General features: G+C 47.6%; 2 protein-coding genes across 3 annotated transcripts in view; one reads left to right on the top strand and one right to left on the bottom strand.

Moving 5' to 3' along the window:
* TXNRD3 (thioredoxin reductase 3) overlaps window positions 1-3,277 on the bottom strand; it is a 78,739-nt gene extending 75,462 nt beyond the window's left edge. The window contains exon 1 of the mRNA XM_062200579.1: window positions 3,227-3,277. The gene's annotated coding sequence lies outside the window, so the exon portion shown is untranslated. The remainder of the gene's footprint in view (window positions 1-3,226) is intronic.
* Window positions 3,278-3,609: 332 nt separating this feature from the next.
* The window catches only part of CHCHD6 (coiled-coil-helix-coiled-coil-helix domain containing 6), a 248,095-nt gene continuing 232,199 nt past the window's right edge, over window positions 3,610-19,505 (top strand). For both annotated transcript variants that reach the window (XM_062200097.1, XM_062200096.1), the window contains exon 1: window positions 3,610-3,792. In XM_062200097.1, coding sequence (XP_062056081.1) covers window positions 3,706-3,792 — 87 coding nt within the window. In that variant the 5' untranslated portion in view covers window positions 3,610-3,705. The remainder of the gene's footprint in view (window positions 3,793-19,505) is intronic.

The raw sequence follows: 19,505 nt of genomic DNA, 5'->3' as shown, positions 1-19,505 counted from the left end.
TACTGCTCTCGCAGGCCATAGCAGAGAGCTGGATAGGAAGCGGAGTGGCTAGGATTAGAACCGGTACCCATATGGGATGCTGGCACTGCAGGCCGGGGCTTTAACCCAGTGCACCACAGTGCTGGCCCCTACTTTTATTTATTTATTTATTTTTGCTCTTGTTTCCTGTGCTTTTGGTGTAATGTTGGAAAAAGTCATTGCCAAGAGCAACGTCAAGTCACTGTTTCCGTATCTTCCCTTCTAGGAGTTTTATAGTTTCAGATCTTACATTTAAGCTTTTAACCCACTGTGAGTTGATTTTCCTGTATGGCCTAAGGATCCAATTTCACTTTTTGCATACTTTCTTTCTCCTACTGTGTGGCGCTCTTCTCAGAGATTAGTTGACTTTATTTGCGTGAGGTTATCTCTGGGCTCTTTTTATTGTTCTGTTGTTCTATATGTCTATATGTTATGCCAGTACCATACTGTTTTGATTATTATAGGCTTGTAATATAATTTGAAATCAGGGCCTGTTATTTTCCCAGATTTGTTCTTTTTCAAGATTGCTTTGGCTATTTTGGGTTGTTTGTGGTTCCATAATGAAATGTTAGGATTTTTGAAGAATTTCTGAGAAAAACACTATTGGAATTTTGAATACAATTGCGCTAAATCTGTAGACTGCTTTCAGCAATATGGACATTTTATCAATATTAATTTCTTCAATCCAAGAACAGGAGATATTGTTTCATTTATTAGTGTCCTCAGCAACACCTTTCATCGTCTTATGGCTTTCAGTGTACAGATCTTTCAACTCCTTGGTTAGGTTTATTCCTAGGTATTTTATTCCTTGTGATGGTATTGTCAATGGTATCATTTTTAAAATTTCTTTTTAAAAAAGATTTGTTTACTTAAAAGGCAAAGTGACAGAGAGAGGAGGGAGGGGGAGAGAGAGAGGGAGAGATATGGATCCTTCATTCCTTCATTGTCTGGTTCACTCCAGTGAGGGGTAGACCAGGCCAAAGCCAGAAGCCTGGAACTCTTGGGTGGGTGGGTGGGGGTGGCAAGGGCCTGAGCACATTAGCAGGAGGTTGGATCAGAAATGCGAAGCAGCTAGGACTCCAACAGGCACACTCTGAAATGGGACACGGCTATCCCAAGGAGCGGAGCGGCTCAACCTGCTGCACCACAATGCCCACTCCTATAATGTCTTTTCTGGATAGTTTGTTGTTAGAAATCAACAATAGGGGGGCCGGCGCTGTGGCACAGTGGGTTAATGCCCTGGCTTGAAGCACCGGCATCCCATATGGGCGCTGGTTTGAGTCCTAGCTGTTCCATTTGTGATCTAGCTCTCTGCTATGGCCTGGGAAAGCAGTGGAAGATGGCCCAAGTCCTTGGGCCCCTGCACTGGAGTGGGAGACCAGGAAGAGAATTCTGGCTCCTGGTTTCGGATTGGCGCAGCTCCAGCCATTGTGGCCAATTGGGGAGCGAACCATCGGATGGAAGACCTCTCTCTCTCTCTCTCTGCCTCTCCTCTCTGTGTATTTATTTCAAATAAATAAATAAATCTTTAAAAAAAAAGAAATCAACAATAGGAGGAATTTTTGAAAATTCACAAATGTGAGGAAATTAAACAACACATTCCTGAACCACCAATGGGACAAAGAAGGAATCAAAAAAGGGAGAAATTTGTTTCTCTGGAGACCAACAAAAATGGAAACAAAATATAGCAAAACGTACAGGATGCAGCAAAGCTGGTTTTTAAGAAGGAAGTGTATAGTGGTAAACACTACATGAAGAAAATACAGATTTCAAATAAACAACCTAACTTCATAGTTCAAGAAACAACAAAGAAAGGACAAACAGCCAAAGACAGAACAAGGAAGGAAGAAAGATCAGAGCAGAAATAACTGAAATTTCCAGAAAGCAAGACAATGAACAATAACAAAACTCAGAACTGTGTTTCTTAAAGATCAACAGAGCTGACGGCCTTTAGCTAGACGGACCAAGAAAAAAAAAAAAAAAAAGAGTACCAAGTAAAACTAGAAATGAAAGGAGACTTTATAACTGATATCACAGAAACACAAAGGATCTCATAATAGATGTCTTAACTATGAACCACTATATACCAACAAACTAGAGAACCTAAAAGAGATGGACACAGTCCCAGGAATATACAAGTTAGCAAAACCAAAACACCAAGAAAGAACATGTGAACAGAATAGTAGTGACTAAGGAGATTCAGTTATCGAAAACCTCCCAGCACTGGAAAGCCCAAGACCAGATAGGAACGCATCTTCCCTCAGCTTTCCCCTTGGCCTTGACCTGCTTCCCTCATTTCCTTTCTCCGAAGAACTCCCAGAACAAACCACTCGTGGCAAATCCCCATGCAACCCCGCATATAAGGAGGAAATGGGGCTGTATCCTGAGTGAGGCCTCTACTAACCACCCCAGCCTTGGAATGTTCCCGGCTTCTCCGTACTGAGCTATGTTCAGGCTCAGAGCATCTCACTGGTGTCTCCCCCTACCCTCTCCCCTGCATCCCCTTCTTTCCAGGTTGCCCAAAAGGGGCTGCACATAATTCTTCCTGCTTCCCAAAACAAGTTAGTGTCTCCCAGCCCCAGATTCCAAGCTGAGTCTCAGGTGCGCTTTGGCGAATCAACGCCATTGAGCAATGGAGAGGAACGAAAGGGGGCCTCATTTAAGGTAGTGGCTACGAGTGGCAGTCCTCCGCCACTACACACGGGTCCCGCGGGAGAAGCATAAACACAACATTGGCACAAGGCACTCAACACGCATTATCTATGCTCCTTGGACAACGTCCCTCAAACGCTCAGGGCCATTTGCTGTCTGTCTCTCAAGGCATCTAGAGTAACATCCCAACTCGGACCCTGTCTTATGAGACCCCCCCACCCACCCAAGCGAGGGCCCTCCCCGCTCCTCCGACCTCAGGGCCAGGGCTCCCCTCTGTGCCTTCCTGCTGTGAGCCACGCCGTGGGCCTCTTTCACGCGTCCCCACGGCCAGGCCCTGGTGCTTGTGGGTTTGCAGGGGAGTTCCTCTCCCACCTTGTCCGTAGGTCTCAGTTCAAGCGCTTCGTCCTCGGTGACGTGGCTGGAACCCCTCAAATGCAGGGACTCCTGTTATTTCTCTCACGGAACCGTGACGCCATTTTCTGTTTATCACAGATTTTTTTTTTTTTCTTGCTTTGGCTCTAACACCGTGAACTTGTGGGAACAGGGCACTCAGTACCTGTTTGCTGAAGAAATGAAGCCATGGACTGCCAGAAGTTCGCCTCAGCTTTCTGGGTGGTCTTCTTGCTTCACAACACCAACTTCATCTCTGCTTCAAGAGTGACTTTTCTAAAGCAGGCCCTTGACCATGCCTCCTCTGCTCGGTAGTCCGCCATTCCAGGCTCTCCTGAGAGTACCCAGCCTCTACCTCAGCCTAACGTGCCATCTATGGTCAGACCACCACGCCCCCATGGAGCTCCCTGCATACGGAAGAGGCCTCGGACCGGTGGAACTACAACTCCCAGAAGGCATCGCGCAGCCGCGCCATCTGATTGGTCGATCCCCGGGCGGCGGCCAATAAAACGTGGTTTTGTTGGCTTGCACCCCCGCGACTGCCTGAGTCCTGGGAAGCGCAGGGCGCCCACCGCGCGGCGTCTGCCCGGTTGCTCTGGAGCTGTGGAGCGTGGCCGCCCGCCGGCTTCCTGCCCTGCTCCAGCCATGGGGAGCACGGAGAGCAGCGAGAGCCGCAGAGTGTCCTTCGGAATGGACGAGGAGGAGCGGGTCCGGGTGCTGCAGGGCATCCGGGTGAGCGGCCACCTGGGCAGGGGCGGGCGCGGAGGGCACCCGAGGGCGCGGAGGCCGTGGGCCCGGCCTGAGGGACGGTGCGGAGCGAGAGCGCTGCCGGGGGTGTTTGCCACCGCCGGACGCTGGTGGAGTCCTCCCGCCGTGTGAAGGGGGCGTGCAGCTCGGGAGATACCCGGGGCCCCCTCCAGGAAGAACCTGCGTCTGGACGCGAACCCGAGGCTGGCGATCTTCAAGCTTCACCGCACTGGCCTGGGGGAGAAGGAATGGGGAGCCGGACACACGGGGAGGCCGCTGGGATACGAGGGAAGCCTGGAGCCGCATTCCAGCCCCGATCGGGGGCATTTTTACATTTCTTGTGTTGGGCCGCCGCCGCTCCCCTCACCTGCTAGGTGCGCGCCTCTGGTTCTGTGTGCGGGAGAGGCAGCCGGTCCCGAGCGACAGCAGCTGCCTTGTGACCCTGGCCCTCAACTCCCATTCTTGCCCCGACTGCCTGTTGTCCACAGCGCACCCAAAGGGGCACCTGCAGAATCGTGAATCACATGGCGTACCCACCCCTTGCTTACAACCCCCCATGGGATTCCTAGTCCATCACCATGCAGACACTTCTTACCCGGCCTGCTGACCTCTCTCACCCCCGGCTGGTTCCCTATTCCCCAACTGCTGCCTATTGGCTAGCCCCTTGTTCTTCCTGGAACATGGCAGCTTGCTCTGAGCACCGGATCTGTGCACCAGCTGGTTTTTTGATGTGTGTGTGTAGGGGGTGCGGAGATTTGTTTATTTGAAAGGCAGAGTTACACACAGAGGAGAAACAGAGATCTTCCATCCTCTGGTTTGCTCCCCACGTGGCAGCATCCCCTCCTGGCCTGGGCCAGCCTGAAGCCAGCAGGCAGGAACTTCATCTGTTTGCCCACCGTGGCTGGAGCTCGGGCACTTGGGCCAGCCTCAGCTGCTTTTCCAGGCACCTTAGTAGGGAGGTGGATCCCAAGTGGAGCAGTCAGGACATGAGCCAGTGTCCCTAGGGGATGCTGGCACTGCAGGCTGTGGCTTAACCCTCTGGGCCACGACATGGGCCACAACTGTTGTTTTCTCTCTTCTACGTTTTGTTAAGTTAAATTCTGATCATTCTTGTTAAGTGTCATTTGAGATGCCTTCTTGACCACTGTAAGTAGGAAGTGTCTCAGCTCACTGTCACACATACATTTTCATAGCATTCGTCATACTTTGAACCTTTTCTTAGTAACTGTGTTTCCCTCTAGCATGTAAGCTCCTTGAGGTGAAGGGTCTTGTCTGATTCACCCTCTACCCCAGAACCTAGGATGACAAAAGCAACTCATTTTTTTCTTTTTAAAGATTTACTTATTTGAAAGAGTTACACAGAGAGGAGAGGCAGAGAGAGGGAGGTCTTCCATCCGATGGTTCACTCCCCAGTTGGCCACAAAGGCCGGAGCTGCGCTGATCAGAAACCAGGAGCCAGGAGCCTCTTCTGGGTTTCCCACGCAAGTGCAGGGGCCCAAGGACTTGGGCCATCTTCCACTGCTTTCCCAGGTCATAGCAGAGAGCTAGATTGGAAGTGGAGCAGCCGGGACTAGAACCAGCGCCCATATGGGATGCCGGCGCTTCAGGGCAGGGCGTTAATTCACTGCTCCACAGCGCCAGCCCCAGCAACTTACTTTTCAGTGTGTAATGGACCCATAGGTTGTGCCAAACCTTTAGAGATATCATTACATTTAATTTTCAGTAGTCTTATTAGTAAGGTAGAATTATGTTCACCCATTTTATAGATATATAGGAGAACTGAGGCACTGGGAGAGCAGGGATTGAAGCAGGCCAACTAAATGACCTGTTCATTGAGCTACTATGCCGTACTCTGCCTGTGCATGGCCCACAGTGGGTACTTTGTACATAAGGGTCAAGTAGTTAAATGAGTGCACCTGTTAAATGGACCATGTTTAAATGGAATGCATGGAGCTATGGAGCTCGGTATAGGTGAAATTAGTAATTAAGTGGCTCCGAAAAAGATTCAGAGATCTGACTTCCAGGCCCAGGTGCTCATTAGTTGTATGACCTTCCTTGGGTGAACCATTTAGCTTTTGAGCCTCATTTGCCCAGTTTAAAAAAAAAAAAAATTCAATGCAGGTGTGTGAGAGATGATCCTAGGAGCTGCATGGGATAAAAAGGAGGTGTGGGAAGGTGTTTAGAGAACGTGTAATCTTTGTAGAGCCTCTTCTTTGCCGAGTAGAGGGCTTGGCACATTGGGTGCTGTCTAGGTGTAGCACAGTGTTGTCGACTTGGCTGTGGCAAAGATAAAATGGGGAGGAGGTGGTGAGAGCTGAAGGGGCAACAACCTGGATTGGAATTTAGAAAAGCCTCCTTGGCTCTGTGTGCCCCTTAGTCTCTTATTTTGGGGCATGTTAGAAAATCAGCCTGGAATTTTCAAAGGTTCAGGTTCAACCTTTGGAGGTGACTTTTTTTTTTTGGGAGGGGGGACAGGTAGAGTTAGCGAGAGAGAGAGACAGAGAGAAAGATCTTCCTTCCGTTGGTTCACTCTCCAAATGGCCGCTATGGCCAGTGCACTGCGCCAATCCGAAGCCAGGAGCCAGGTGCATCCTCCTGGTCTCCCATGTGGGTGCAGGGCCCAAGCACTTGGGCCATCCTCCACTGCCCTCCTGGGCCACAGCAGAGAGCTGAACTGGAAGAGGAGCAACCGGGGCAGAACTGGCGCCCCAACCGGGACTAGAATATGGTGTGCTGGCGCCGCAGGTGGAGGATTAGCCTAGTGAGCTGCGGCACTGGCCTTGGAGGTGACTTTTTGAAGATTATATAAGTTGAATTTTATTTCTAGTTCTCAATATTTCTATAAAGTCAATTCTCTATAAAGATGGAGAATGAGGCTTAGGTTTAGGAATTTGCCCAAGATGTTACCGGAGTCACTTCTGGGACTTTAATCCAAATCTTTTGGGCAGAAAAGTCAGCCTTTTCCCACTGTTCCACTCTCACGCCCATGGCAGCCTGGAAATTTGTGGCCTGTCCTGATAGGGACGCTGGTGCCCCACTTAGTTTTTTCAGAGCTTTAAAACTAGAAGGAACTTTGGTGATCACTTCCTTTCCCACCCAGGCAAACTACTCAGAATACATAACTCGTCTGGAGGTGCACCGAGAGGTACATGGCCCCACATTAGCAGAGTCCCATCTGTCCTGTTTGTGCACCTGGGTGGAAAGAGGAAGAACGAAGAAAAGCAGTTGTGGTGTTGGAATGTTTGGTGCAGGAGCTTTTCCTCTTAGCAAATTACCTGAATGCTGAGGAGTTCACTTTGTCTTCAGACAGGCAAGTAAGCATCAGTAAAAAAGATGGTGAGGTTGACACAGGAGTTACCAAAATGAACAAATGCACATTTAATGGGGGGAAGCAGCCGAAGAAGAATGTCTGCCTCCACTCTTACAGAGAAATTCAACTATTCTGAAAGACTCCTTGAAGGCAACCCCCAGAGGCAGGGTCTAGACAATGCCCTAGTCCCCTTAAGATGAAGCACTAGGGCCACGCTGTGTGGTGTTTTAACTAGTGTGTTCAAGCCCCAATTCCATGGGAGGTTAAAGATTTAATTAGTGCAAGATGCTGCAATTATATTCACCTTTATTTTTCAGATCAAGCATGCATGAAATACCTAGTTTTTTTTTTTTTCAACCAGTACGTTTAACCTCATTGTCCAATAAGAGAAGACACACATATGACAGTGATGTCCTATACATGGTTTTCCTCTTCCCCAACCCATGTAAGCAACCATCTTTGGCAATGGTTGTCAACGTCCGAAGTTGGTTGTCAACGTCCAAATTCCACGCTGTCCTCCAGCCTCGTCCCCTTTCCAGCCTCTTGGCTCCCCAGTGTTCCAGTCCCTTCTGGAGCCTGCTTCTTCTGCCCTGTTCCCAGACTCGTTACACCTCCATGCCAGACAACTTTTTCATTGCTCACTGTTCCTATGAGGCTGATTGTGGGCCATTGTTGAGGGGCAGATCAAGAAAGGTATAGTCAGCCACACAAAAGACAGTACCCAAATGTGGCAGTGGCAAAGAGGCTACATGCCAGAGCACTGCACCCACAGCTGCCACGTACCACCTCGGCAAATTTTTTAAAAATATATTTTATTTTAGTGATCTTTCATCTGCTGGTTCACTCCCCAAGTGGACACAATCCAGGACTGAGCCAGGCCAAAGCCAGGAGCTCCATCCAGGTATCCCATGTGGATGGCAGGAGCCCAAACACTTGGGCCATTTTCTGCTGCTTTTTCCATGTCATCAGCAGGGAACTGGATCGGAAATGGAGCGGCTAAGAGAAGAACCCGGTGCCCATATGGATGCTTGCATCACGGGCAGCGGCTTCACCCTCTTTGCCACAGCACTGGCCCCCAGCGAATGTTCACTGTGAACATGTTACCTGCTCTGGGTCTAGCCTTGCAGAGACAATAAGGAACAAAGCCAGGGCCCTTTCCACCCTACTGACAGCCTAGTCCAGGGAATGGACCAAAAAGAAAATTGAAACAGCTGGAAATGTGAAAAAGGAATAAAAAAGGATACAGAGAAATGGGGCTCATCTGCCTGAGGTGGGGTGTCAGGTAATGCCTCCCTGAGGAGGTGACAACGGATGGTATGACCTGAGCTGCTCTGGCAAGAGTGAACCTGCGCTAAGCAGCGTGCCAAGTATGTTAAGAGCATTATTTCAGATGCTCAGCATCTAATCCTGTGAGAGAATCGTTATCCCCATTTCAGAGGTGAGAAGCAGGTTCAGTGAGATGAAGTAACTCAAGGTCACGGAGTGAGCTAGTGGTAGCCCTGGAAGCTCAGGCCCTCTGACTCCATTGCCTTTGTGCTTGGCAGCCACCAGGGGTTAGGAGGTTGGGCAGTGTAGGGCAGGCGCGGAGGCCAGCCTGGGCGGTCCTGGATGCCAGGCAGGGCTGTGGGTGTTATCCTGGAGGCAGTGTTCTGGAAAACTATTATCCGGTGATGCTGATTTTTTTTTCCCCCTCTTTTTTAAAAACAGCTCTAGTGAGATGTATTTTACATATCATTAAATTCACTCATTTCAGTATTTTTTAGTACAGTTACAGAATTGGGCATCCATCACTACAGCTCAATTTTAGAACGTGTACAAGACCTAAAAAGCGATCTCGTGCCTATTTGCAGTCACTTGTCGTTAACACTCCTAGTCCCAGGTAACCACTAATCCTTGTGCCTCTTTAAATTTCCCTTTTCTGGACATCGATGTCTTTAGTTTGGCTTCCTTCACCCAGCATGGCTTACTGATGTTGTGGTATATTAGTAGTTAATTCCTTTTCACCACTGAATAGTGTCCTGTGTATGGATATACTGCATTTTGTTTGTTTTCTCCCTTATTGATAGACATTTAGTTGTTTCTAGTTCCTGGCTGTTATGAGTAATGCTGCTGTGACCATTTGTGGACAAGTTTTGTGTGTGTGTGTGTGTGGGGGGGCACGTGTTCATTCTTCATGAATAAATACCTAAGAGTAGGCTTGCTGGGTTGTTCGATTTGTGAATTTGGTGCATTGTTAAGTCTGACTTTTAAAGAAACTGCCTAAGTGTTTTCTAACGTGATGGTATGATTTTATATTTTCAGCAACAGAATATGAGGATTCATTTCTCCACGTCCTCACCGATACTTATTGTTGTCTGCCTTTTTGATTATGGCCAATTCTAGTGGTTGTGAAGTGATATTGCATTGTGGTTTGAATTTGCATCTCCCTAATAACTAATGATATTGACTATCTTTTCATGAGCTTATTGGCTGCCCATGTGTTTTCTTTGGTGAAGTATGCGTTCAAATCTTTTTGTCTGTTTACAATTGGGTAATTTGTCTTCTTAGTCCTGTGTTATTAGATTTCTTTGTGCTGGGTATAAACCTTTTATTAAATCATGGCTTGTAATTTTTTATAAAAGATTTTTGTGACTATGTTCATTTAAGATTATTATCTTTTTTTTTTTTTTTTTTTTTAAGATTTATTTGTTTGAAAGGCAGAGTTACAGAGAGAGAGGGGAAAGAGAGAGATCTTCCATCTGCTGTTTCACTCCCCACATAACTGCAATGGCCAGGGCTGGGCCAGGCTGAAGCCAGGACCCTGGAACTCTATCTGGGTCTCCCACGTGGGAGACCAAGGACTTGCAAGGACTGGGCCCATCTTCTGCTGCTTTCCCAGGTGCATTAGCTGAGAGCTCGATCAGAGGTGGAACAGCCAGAACTTGGATCAGCTCCAATAAAGGATGCCAGTGTTGCAGGCGGCAGCTCAGCCAGTGAGCCACAACACTGGCACCTGCAAAATTATTTTCAATATGTGACTTCTAATTTCGTATTAGTTTCTGAATCCCAAATGTTTATAATTTTGATAAAGTTTAATTACCAATTTTTTTTATTTTATTTGTTGTACTTTTGGTGTTGTATCTCAGAAATCTTTGCCTAACTGATGGCCATGGTAATGTCTATTTTTTCTTCTAAATTTTTTTTAGTTTTAGTTGAGTCTTTTTTTTTTTTAAATTTATTTGACAGGTAGAGTTATAGACAGTGAGAGAAAGACAGAGAGAAAGATCTTCCTTCCGTTGGTTCACTCCCCAAAAGGGCGCTACGGTGGAACTGCGCCAATCTGAAGCCAAGAGCCAGGTGCTTCCTCCCAGTCTCCCATGCGGGTGCAGGGCCCAAGCACCTGGGCCATCTTCTACTGCTTTCCCAGGCCACAGCAGAGAGCTGGACTGGAAGAAGAGCAGCCAGGACTAGAACCGGCTCCCATATGGGATGCCGGCGCTGCAGGCGGAGGATTAACCAACTGAGCCACTGCACTGGCCCTCTAGTAGGGTCTTTAATGTGATCCATTTTAAGTCAATTTTGTGGATGTTGTGAAATAAGGCTGTTGGCAAGACTTGCTGTAAAGGAGCAGGCACTAAATGCATTAGGCTTTGTACATGTGCAGGGTCTCTGCTGCAAATACTCATTTCTGCCATTGTAGGTGGGAGTAGCCGTAGGCAATATGTGAATGAATGGCTATGCCTGTGTTCTAGTAAGACGTTTGTTTACAAAGTGAAGTGATAGGTTGGATTTGACTATACACAGGAGTTTGCTGAACTCTGTTTTAAATCATTTGTTTTGTTTTGTTTTTTAGGGGCGTGAGTATATCAGTGAACTTTGTTGATAAGACTATTCTTCCTTGTTGAATTACTTTGAGGCCTTTGTGAAAATCCATTAAGCATAAATGTAGCTTTCAGTTCTGGACTCTCAGTTTTGTTCTATTAATCTCTATGTCTGTCCTTATGCCAGTACTGCATTGTGATGTTTATTTAGCTTTATGCTGAGTTTCAAAATTGCGAAGTGTAAGGCCTCCATCTTTGTTCTTCCTTTTTGAGCTTGATTTGGCTGTTTTGATTGTTTACATGTCTATAAACACTTAAGGATCGGTTTGTCAATTTCTGCAAAAAATCTGTTGGGATTTTGATAGAATTTATGTTGAGTCTAGATCACTTTGGGGGAATTGCCGTTTTTAGCAATATGGAGTCTTCAGTTTTGTGAATATGAAATATCTCTTGATTTTTATTAGAGCATCCTTAAGTTTTCTCAGCAATGTTTTATACTTTCAGTCTACAAGTCTTATACTTACTTTCTTAAATTTATTCCCAAGTGCATTGATTCTTTTTGATGCAAATATGCATGGAATTATTTCCTTAATTTCATTTTTGGATTTGTCATTACTGGGATGGAAATATAGTTTATTTTTATATATTGGTTTCACAACCTTGTTAAACTCATTTACTAATGCTGGTGTTTTTTGGTGGGTTCCTTATGATATTTTAGATAGGATCATGTTGTTTTCAAATAAAGACAATTTAACTTCTTCCTTTCCAATTTGGATGCTATTTCTTTTTCTTGCTTTATTGCACTGGCTAGGATTTACAGTACAGTGTCGAGTAGAAAAGGTAAAGATGAATGTCCTCACCTTGTGCCTGAATTTAGGGAGATGGCACTCAGTTTTCTGTCATCAGCATGTTGGCTGTAGGTTTTTTTTGGATACTCTTGATTGGATTGATGATTTTTTTTTAATCAATGGTCTTAGTTTTCTCTTCCTCTCTGTCGTTGTGTCCTTTTTTTTATAAGCTCTAAGAAGGCAAATATTGTTTGTTGTTGTTGTTTTTTTTTGGTATTACAGTGTGTGGCTCATTGGTGTGTACATCTTGGATCGCATACTTGAATTGATGAAGTGACAATCCTTCTTCTGGCCAAGCTGGCAGCCTTGGAGCAGCTGTGTGTGAGAATCTTGATTCTCTGAGGCTTTCATGCGGATTTGTCCCAGTGCGTGCAGCTGTTTTCCACCATGTTGTTGCCCAGAGATTTCCCTCTGAGCTTGCTTTCTTGCATGAATGTCAATTCTTCCTGCCTTGATGTCTTACATTATTGCTTTTTCCTGCTAGTTCTTTGTCTTTCTGTTGTTTTTGCTGGGTGTTGAGTTCTGTGCTTGGACTCCTGTCCATCTATAAAGTCAGCTCTTTTTTTGCACCCTTCATCTTGATGACTTTCTTAAAGACAGTGTGGTAAACGGAAGGTCTCAAAAGACTGGGACTTAGGCCCTGACACTTCGGAGAGGTAAGTCTTTCTCCTTATGTGCAAGATAAAAATTATTGTGTTGTGCCTTCATGGACCCATAAGCATAGGTACTGCGAATGGACTAGATCACAGTTCTGCTCCAGTCTTCTCATAGATTTAAAGCTGTATCTGGCAGACCCTTTGAGTGAGTACAGTGTGATGGATCTGCACCCAGAAATGCCAGCTTGGAAAGCCATGAAGCTAGCATCCAGCTTCTGAGGCACTTCCCAGTGAGCACCGTCTGAGCTTCCAGTCCGGCAGACATTGCTTGAGTGCACAGCCCGGGGCCGCCTGGGCCGGGTGCTTTCACAGGTTTCTTGGTCTGATGTTTCCATCTTTGTGCATCTTTGTGATACACACTGCGGGGTTAGAACACGAAGTAAAACCAGCTGTGCAGGAAGCAGAGCACTTTGCTTCCCCCTGCCTTTCACGCCAGCTGCCGAGGAGTGGAGAATCTTCTTCCAGCAGGACGGTGTGAAGACTTAGACAGCTGCCTGCAGGCTTCCTTGTGTTCCCTCTGTCTTTCTGGCTCAGGGGTTCCCCATCTCACGATGTGCGAGAACCACAGCAGAGGACTTTCTCCATGGGCACACTATGTGTAAGGGGCAAATTGGGCAACTCCCAAGGGTTTAACAACCTTTACAGCTTATTTTTCTTTCTAAATTATTTATTTTATTTATTTTTGAAAGGTAGAGAAAGAGAGAGAGATGCTAGACACAGAGATCTCCCATCTCCCATCTATTGGTAATACACTCCCCTCTACTTGCCCCACTTCCCAACTCTCCCCCACTTCCATCCCCAGCCAAATGCCAGCAACAGCCAGGACTGGGCCCAGCTGAAGCTGGGGCCTGGGAATCCAATCCAGGTCTCCCAGGGGGAGCAGGGACCCAGCTATTTGAGCCATCACCTGCTACCTGCTAGGGTGCACATTAGTGGGTAGCTGGAATTTAACAGAATTGGGACCCAAATCCAAGCAGTCTGATACGGAGGGTGGGCATTCCAAGGGGGCTCCTAACTGCTACTCCAATGCATGCCCTTAAGTTTTATCTTAATAGTACAGAATGAGCACCTCTGGTGTGAAATATGAGAAACTCCAAGGCCTGGAACTTCTTTTTAAAACTATCTTATTTATTTATTTGAGAGGTAGAGTTACAGACAGAGAGAAAGGTCGTCTACCAGCTTATTCATTCCCCCAAGCGACCACAGTGGCTGGAGGTGAGCCAATCTGAAGCCAGGAACCAGGAGCTGCTTCCGGGTCTCCCGTGCGGGTGCAGGGGCCCAACTTGGGCCATCTTCTACTGCTTCCCCAGGCCACTAACAGAGAGCTGGATCGGAAGAGGAGTAGCTGGGGCATGAGCTGGCTCCTGTATGGGATGCTGGTGCCGCACCTGAAGGCCCAGCCTACTATACCACAGCGCCTGCTTGGCCTGAAAATTTTGGGCACTGACATCATTCCACACTTGACCTCATGTGGGTTGCAGTCAAACAGGCACACTGAAAACACTGTATAAGATTACATTCAGGCTGCCTGCGTGGGTGTATGTGAAACATAAATGAATTTCATTTATAGACTTGCCTCCCGTCCCCGTGATCTCTTGCCATTTGTACGCAGATATTCTAAAATCCAAAAAAATCTGAAATCCAAAGCAAGGATATTCAACCTGTATGACGTTGTATCCAATGATAAAATTTAAACAATGCGAAGTTAAATGATTTCCACCTTATTTGCTGACTTTAGAAAATAAACCTCATGTAAGATGAAATTTCAGCCCAGTCGTTCTTAACCATATTTCAGTATAGTGTTCAAGGTCTTTATGTAAAAGAGAAATGTATAAAATAACACAAATGTAAAGATCATTGTTAATTTTAATTTCTACCATTTTGTTTCGGGCAAGTTCCTGCATTTGGAAAGCGACAGTACTGCCCTGGAAGAGGTTCTGGTGCTGCCATTTCTGCTTACCCGTGGCGGGGTCTCTGCCTGCTGTCGCACAGTGGTGCTCATGTCCGGGGTCAGACCCGCCATCTCCTCCCTGTTTCTCTGTGTGGCGGATGCTTCACAGTGTTTCCTGGTTCAGCTCTCTTCCTCTTGTATGCCCCTGTTCTCTTTCATCCTCTAATGAGTGATACCTGGATTCTAAATAGCTAAGCCAGAGCTATCCCAGTTCTCCTCGGTCATTTCCCCTTGCATGGCCTTGGTCTTGTGAGTGCATCTAATTCCCTGTGTCCAGCGAGACTTTGTTGCATTCCACCTCTGCCTCCCTTGGCAATGACCCTTGTTTCTTACACGTGAATGGCTCCACCACCAGGCTTCCCATTCAGAAAACTCATAGTCAGCCCGCATTCATTCTTCTCTTTCTCTGCATTTAATGATATCTTGAGCTTACTTTTTACTAACTTCCTGGTTTTGTTTTTTTTTTTCTTTCTTAGATTTGTTTATCTATTTGAAAGGCACAATGACAAAAATAGAGCAATAACTTCCATTCATTGTTTCATTCCCCAAACGGCCGCATCAGCCAGGGCTGGGCCAGGCCAAAGCCAAGTCAGAAACGCCATCGGGGTCTCCCACATTGGTGGCAGAGACTCAAGAACTTGAGCCATCATCTGCTGTCTTTCCAGACTCATTAGCAGGGGGGTGGTCAGGACTGGAAGCGGCGCTGGGAGCGGGGACTTAACCTGCTGCGGGCACCCCCTCCCTCCCCGTCCCCAGCTGCTCCGGCGTATCCTCCCCTCTGTGTCCTTACTGCTGCTCGTCATCTCACCTCCCGCCCATCTTCGCCTTGACCATCTCACGGATCATTCTTTCTCCCAGTAGGCTCACTTCCTTCCCATAAACCTAAACTTACTGGTGCTTCTAGGGTCATTTTTTTAAAAGGTAAGTATTGCTTTTGAGCAGATTTCAGGTAAGTGGGATAAAATTCAGACAGTTTAAAAAGAAAGAGAGGTTGTAAGGGAAACAGCACGTCTCCCTGGTGCCTGGTTTCATCACTTCTGCGCCAGGAGGCAGCCCGGTTCCCAGCTTCTTGTGTCAGAACGACTGTTCACAGCTGAAGCTAACGGTGTCCCCTTCCTAAACGCCCTCCCATGCCTCTACGTTAAAGCATGTTCCTGGGCCTGACACCCGAGGCCACCTGTGTGCTGGCACTGTTTTCCGCCTCCATCGTCCATCCCGGGAGGGGACTCCCGTTCCTGCTGTACTCTGAGCTGTCCTGTGCTTCTGTGCCGTGATCCCTGATCTCGTTCTCCTCTGCAGTACTTTCTCTCCCTCTTTGGCTAAATCTCTCTTCATCTTCAGGACCAAGTTCAAGTTTTGCCTTCTGATGGAGCCTTCTGCTCGCTGCCCTGGGCAGACCAGACCTGCTGCTCCCTGGTTGTCCAGAGAGCAGGTGCATATCTCATTCATGGCTCTGCCCCCAGCACCTCACCCAGCGCCTGGCACAAGTTGGTAAAACACTTGTTGGGTAGCATTTTAAGCCACTGGCTCAGTTTTTCTCGGCCCAAACCATGAATCCAGAAACTTTATGGTATTAATAGATTTGAATTAATTGCCACCATTTAAAAATCACGAGACTTTATATAAATTCTGTTTTTTTTTTTTTTTTAAAACAAAACAACAAACCCCATGGGAAATCTGGCCCGCATTTCCCATATGGTATTCCCAGGTGGCTGCCCTCTCCAGGCGGGACGTGTGCTCTCGCCCTCTTGCCACCACTTTGTCCTTGTGCTCTTTGTTATTTTCTCTCCCAGGCCTATTCGCTTTGTTTCTATCACCTGCCTGACCCCTGTGGGCATTCGTGTGCGCCATGCTTGATGGGGGAGGTCTCCCAGGCCTCCTCTTGTTCTGACATTCCGGGGTTGAAATCTGTGGAGAGCAGCCGGTGGGTCTAATTTCAGCTCACAGAAGGCTGAAGGACCAGGGAGCAAAATCTCCAAGGCAACAGCCTTAAGCAAGGAGAGGAATCTTTTTAGAATTGCAGGATTGGGCAGCGCCTCTCTGGGGACTGGGATGTCCAGGACCCAGAAGCCACTGATGGACCAGGGCTCCTCGCCCGACTGTCCCCCATCCTGCCTGCCTGCAGGAGCTCAGGCCCACGCCGGGACTGAGTTTGTCTCCTCCTAGCTGCCCTGTGCTTGGCGCGGCGCCTGGCCTTCCAGTGGGCCCTCAGAAGGCAGTGTGTGGAATGGATGGCCCTGTCGTCCTGCCTCCGCTGCCAGCCCACCACACACCCTCAGGCAGAGCTGCTGCTCTCTGCACTGTGCTTTCTCCGTCCTTAGAGCGAGGATGATGTCAGCGCTCCTGACTGGAAGGGAGCTCAGTCTCACTCTGAACCCAGTTTGTGGGCATTCATTGCAAAGAACAAGGCGTAGCAAAGAGCCTTTACCTTGTGGCCTCTCAAATGTGCCTAGATAGGAACATTTCAAGGCTGAAAAAGGGCAGTTTTCATGTGAACAGTCTACTGGTTGCAGTAGGTTGTTTTGTGAATACACAATGCTTCCCCTTCCATCCTCTGGAGCCCCCTAAAGCACCATCAGCGGGGGACGTGTGAATTGCAAATCATTTTTCCATGAATTGGCTCTTCTCTGAAATTGGTTATTCGCCACCTCACTAGCTCTGTGTTATTGCCTTCACTTGTGCAGGTGGCACTGGTAAAGTCACACGGTTTGGATTTGAGTGTTTGTCCACACTTAGGATGTTGGTGATTGGGGGTGACTTGGTCAAATCCCTGATTCTAGTTTCCTCTGTCCAATGGCAATAGCACCTACCACACAGGGATTCACTCCACCTGGAGTACGCTCAAGGAAGAATATCATTAACTTTAATTAGGCAGACGCCCCTCCTCCTTTTGGGTTTGAGTTCCTCGCCAGCCCTGAGCTTTGTTGCCCCCTTCTGGATCATGGCAAAATTACATCCTGTCTCCCATCTGCCCCTTGCCTGTCTTATACTAAGGATTCCCTAATTTCTTTCTTTAGATGTAACCCCTTGCAGCTTCCTTTGCAACCTATTTGCCTGTGGAGCAGAGCTATTTGGATGGACTTAGAACACTACACACGCGCACACACACACACATACACACACGCACACACTGATTCTCAGTTCAGCCGTGACACCTCCCTCTTTGCAGCAAGCCAAGCTTGGAGCCTTGCTGTCATCTTTTCTCTTATCTATTACTTCATGGCTTTTTCCTCTTGCAAATGCATCTTATTTTTAAATGCCAACTGTTCACGATTTCTCATGAATCCTTTCAGACTTTCTCCAAGCCTATATATCCAGGCCTACTCTTTCCTTTTTTATTGAACGAATGAGATCATATTGTATATACTATTCTGTGAATCGCTTTTTTCCCCCGTTTGCCCCAGGAGTTCAGTCAAATGCCAGGTCTTAAATAATTTCACTTCCTAGTGTCTTTTGTATCCAGTCCCTCCCCTTCACTCCTGGAACTATTAAATTTTCAGCCCTTTTACTCCTGGTTTGCACTATTGCATGGCCCCTGCCTCCAGGCCCTTGGTGATCTCAGTCCCTCTTCTGCTTTGCTAGACTATCTTGTGCAAAGAGAAGATCTCGATCCAGTCTCTGCTCCCAACTGACTATAGAATTAAATTCGTCCTCCTTCACCTGTCATTCAGGATCCTCCCCGGGCCTCAGCAAGTTTCTGTATTCACTGTCAGGTGGAACTTCAGGACTTCTCTCTGTTCTCTCCCTTCTGTGCTCTTCATTTTCTGGAGCACCACCCTCTACTCCCACCCCTTGTCTGAAGTCATCCCTGTAGGCTGGATTTGGGCCATCTGCCTTCTAGCTAGAACCCAGGGATCTATTATTGAAATTCCCAGGGCGGTTGGGCTGCACTGCTCTGCTCTCATCCGACTGCTTTGTGGCTGTATTCTGTTTGTGTGCCTGGCTCATGCACCTCACTGGGCCACGTGCTTTTTGAGTATGAAGTTCTTTATGTACTCCATTGCTCTGGTACTGTGTTAGGGACCCGGCCTCTTTTTTTTTTTCCCCAAGATTTATTTTTGTTTGAAAGATAGAGTAACAGAGGGAGGGAGAGAGATATCTTCCATCCACTGGTTTACTCCCCAAATGGCTGTAACATCCGGGACTGGGCCAGCCTGAAGCCAGGAGCTTCATTTGGGTCTCCCATGTGAGTACAGGGACCCAAGTACCTGGGCCATCCTCCACTGCTTTCCCAGGTACATTATCAGGGGGCTGGATTGGAAGTGGAGCATCAGGGGCTTGAACTGGGTTCCATTATGGGTTGTCTGCATACCAGCCAGAGATTTAAACCATTATGCTACAACCTCGACCCCAACCTGGGTCTTTAATAAATATGTAGTTGAACAAATATTTGAGCATCTTTAATGCGTCACTTTTTTAGGCACTGAATGTACAGCAAGAGCAAACTGGAGCCCCTGCTCCAGTGTAGCTGATGATCTTGTGGGGGTGACGATACCCAAGTAATCAAGTGTGTATCCTGTCATGAGGTAGGAATTGCTGAGAGGAAAAGCAAGGCAGAGTAAGGGAGAGAGAGTGCTGGCCGGGGGGTGGGGAGTGGTGGTGGGGGGGAGGGATGGGACCGAGATTTCAGACAGGGTAGTGGGGCCCTGCGTGAAGTTTGAGCCCCCTTTGGGTTCTGTTGGTGTTCCCTGCCTTTTTCTTAGCGGCCTTGACCCCCTCTGATTTTTATTGCTTAGATTCTAAGGCGGTTTTCCCTTCTTGGAGCCGTTCCAACCCATGAGTACATCTCCCTTTGCTCGGCAAGTACACTTCCCCTGCTTCCTGTTGTCGGGGGTAGCATCCTGTGGCCCCCAGAGCAGGCTAGCACAGCCATTAAGAGCCAGGGCCTTGGAGCTAGCAGCTTGTTCAGTGGTGGGGCTGGTGTCCTACCAGCATCAGGGCCTGAGGCAAGTTCTTGAACCCTTCTGTGCCTTGGTTTCCTCAGCTGGAAACCACGTGTGCTGTTGTGAGGAGTACTGTGTTGTTCCATGCATAGTGAGTGCTGAACGAATGTTGGCTGGCAGGTAGTGTGCCTCGGGTGTTCGAATTTACAATTATTGTGGCTCTGGTCTGCTCCGTCACATTGGCTCAGCT

The sequence above is a fragment of the Lepus europaeus genome, chromosome 9 (assembly GCF_033115175.1).
Source record: "Lepus europaeus isolate LE1 chromosome 9, mLepTim1.pri, whole genome shotgun sequence".
Taxonomy (NCBI): Eukaryota; Metazoa; Chordata; class Mammalia; order Lagomorpha; family Leporidae; genus Lepus; species Lepus europaeus.
The sequence above is the reverse complement of the archived record's forward strand: the minus strand, read 5'-3'. Positions and strand labels throughout refer to the sequence as shown.